General features: G+C 57.5%; 1 protein-coding gene across 1 annotated transcript in view; it reads left to right on the top strand.

Moving 5' to 3' along the window:
* Positions 1-632: 632 nt before the first annotated feature.
* Positions 633-2,720, top strand: part of CACTIN (cactin, spliceosome C complex subunit) — a gene marked incomplete at its 5' end in the record, with an annotated part of 3,731 nt that continues 1,643 nt past the window's right edge. The window contains 6 exons of the mRNA XM_009700985.1: positions 633-728; positions 1,209-1,354; positions 1,439-1,601; positions 1,733-1,850; positions 2,098-2,290; positions 2,627-2,720. The exon at positions 2,627-2,720 is cut by the window's right edge and continues 26 nt beyond it. Coding sequence (XP_009699287.1) covers positions 633-728; positions 1,209-1,354; positions 1,439-1,601; positions 1,733-1,850; positions 2,098-2,290; positions 2,627-2,720 — 810 coding nt within the window. The remainder of the gene's footprint in view (positions 729-1,208; positions 1,355-1,438; positions 1,602-1,732; positions 1,851-2,097; positions 2,291-2,626) is intronic.

Genomic DNA, 2,720 nt, shown 5'->3' with positions numbered 1-2,720 from the left:
ATGTTCAACTGCCTGTCAGCCAGCACCCCTGGGTCCTTTTCCGCCAGGCAGCTTTCCAGCCACTCTTCCCCAAGCCTGTAGTGTTGCATGGGGTTGTTGTGACCTGACACTGAGCTTTGTTGAATTTCATACAATTAGCCTCAACCCATGGACCCAGTCTGTCCAGGTCCCTCTGCAGAGCCTTCCTACCCTCCAGCAGATCAACACTCCCACCCAACTTGCTGTCATCTGCAAACTGACTGAAAGTGCACTCGATCCCCTCGTCCAGATCATTGATAAAGTGGGGTTTTACCCCCTTTTTCCTGAAGACCAAGATCTGTAGGCAGGGATATGGGATGAGAGAGGTGGGTCAAGGTGCAGGAGAGGGACTCAGACCTGCTGGGAGCTGCAAGCTGAGTGCTGGGCAGTGTTTACTGGTGTGTTAGCGCTTGCCAGGTTGGGTGGCCTCCCTGGGCTGAGCCTGGGTTTCGCTGAGGGGTTTCAGGAATAGGATTTGAGGGATTTGGCGACCTTTGACAGGGTCAGAGCTTGCTGGGGTGGCAGAAGCAGGTGGATGTGGTGGCATTTGCTGGCGGGTGAGGGGTTGTAGAGGTTGCTGGGTTTCATGGCTTCCTTTGACCACTCTGTTTCAGGCACTGGAAAAGAAAGGGATCAGCCACCTGGATGAGAAGGACCTGAAGGAGAGGAACAAGCGAATCCAGGAGGACAATCGCCTGGAGCTGCAGAAGGTGGGATCAGATGTCCCCTCTCCTCCTGCTGTCTGACAGAGAACCCTGTGGACAGCCCAATTCTCCCAGTTGCTCACCGGGAAGTCCCCTTGTTCTTCTCACTGGAGGTGCCCCTAGGCTGTGGGATCGGGACAGGCCACAGTATACTGATTTCTGCTATTCCAGGGTGAGAAGATTCTTCTCTTGGGGTTGAGTCTAGCTCAGGACGTGCTGAGGAGGACAAGCGCCAGATCATAGCACTGAGGCACTCGATTGTCCCTGTGTCCCCTGTCCCCCAAAGGGCTGGCAGCGAGCAGCAAGCCGCCCAGCCTCACTGGCCCACACTAGCTCTCTTTCCACGTGGCTTCCAGCTCCCTGGGAGCTTCGGGCTGATCGCAGGACCCAAGGCAACTCAGCGGGGTTACAGCTGTGTCCTTGAACGGGTGTCCTGTATGGGTGCCCGATCCACAGTGGCCTCACATCTCCCTCCCCCCCGAGCAGGTGAAACAGCTGCGCCTGGAGCGGGAGCGGGAGAAGGCAATGCGTGAGCAGGAACTGGAGATGCTGCAGCGGGAGAAAGAGGCAGAGCACTTCAAAACCTGGGAGGAACAGGAGGACAACTTCCACCTGCAGCAGGCCAAGCTGCGGTAGGTGTGCAGCTTTGTGGGGACGGGCCCACCAGAGAGCAGAGGATGGCAGGCACCACTCGCTGTCCCTCTCCTCTCGCCTAGGTCTAAGATCCGGATTCGGGATGGGAGGGCAAAACCCATTGACCTTCTGGCCAAGTACATCAGCGCAGAGGATGACGACCTGGCCGTGGAGATGCACGAGCCCTACACGTTCCTGAATGGCCTGACTGTCTCTGACATGGAGGATCTGGTGGAGGACATCCAGGTGCCAGCTCTGCTGCCCCTGTGCCAGGGCTGACTGAGGGGCAGCAGCTCAAGACTTCCGCCCCTCGGCTCTGATTCCCTGCCTGTGGTGCAGAGCAGGTGCCTGATGTCCTGTGTGTCTCCTGCCTGCAGGTTTACATGGAGCTGGAGCAAGGGAAGAACGTGGACTTCTGGAGGGACATGACCATCATCACAGAGGATGAGATAGCCAAGCTCCGCAAACTGGAGGCCTCTGGGAAAGGAGGACCAGGTAAGTAGGAAGGCAGAGCCTGATACGGGCATTGCAGGGAGTCTGAGCGGTGGGTAAAGCAGGGCGTAGGGTCTGCCACGTGTGCTCAGGCTCAAAGGGGTTCTCTTGGATCTGCTGGATGGAGGCTGTGGATCTGGCAAGCGTCCCTTGCTGGGGTCCAACCTTCTGCTGTTTGGTGCAGCCCAGGCCGGGTGAAGGCAGGCTGAGCACTCAGAGGCTGACTGGCCACCCTTGCGTGTCTGTTCAGGGGAACGTCGGGATGGTGTCAACGCCTCCGTCAGTTCAGACGTGCAGTCCGTGTTCAAGGGGAAGACGTACAACCAGCTGCAAGTGCTGTACCAGGGCATCGAGAGCAAGATCCGGGCAGGAGGACCCAACCTTGACATTGGATACTGGGAGAGCCTGCTGCAGCAGCTGAAGGCTTACATGGCTCGGGCCAGGTGAGAGCAGGGACTATCCCCTGACCAGGTCTGTGGAAAGGGGAGCACAGACCCTGCCATGAGCAGAGCTGGGGATGCACAGAGTCATTGGTGGAAGGGTTTTATACCCTTTCTGGGATGGTTGGTTCTCCCAAGAGGGGAGAAGGGCTGGACAGTCAGTCCCTTCTCCAGCTGCAATGTTTACGGTAAGGTCTCCAAGAGGGAACAGAACTGGAGGGTTATTCAGCCCAAAACTACAAAACTCGGCAGATTTCTACCCAGTGTTGTGGGTGTCACAGCTGTGGGCATGAGGGAGTTCTGCTTGGTGGGACCTGATGGCTGATCTCCTCTTCGTAGGCTGCGGGAGCGACACCAGGATGTGCTGCGCCAGAAGCTGTACAAGTTGAAGCAGGAGCAGGGTGTGGAGAGTGAACCGATCTTCCACATCATC

Source organism: Cariama cristata, unplaced genomic scaffold (genome assembly GCF_000690535.1).
Source record: "Cariama cristata isolate BGI_N322 unplaced genomic scaffold, ASM69053v1 scaffold36635, whole genome shotgun sequence".
NCBI classification, from domain to species: domain Eukaryota; kingdom Metazoa; phylum Chordata; class Aves; order Cariamiformes; family Cariamidae; genus Cariama; species Cariama cristata.
This window is presented reverse-complemented; position numbering and strand designations above follow the sequence as displayed.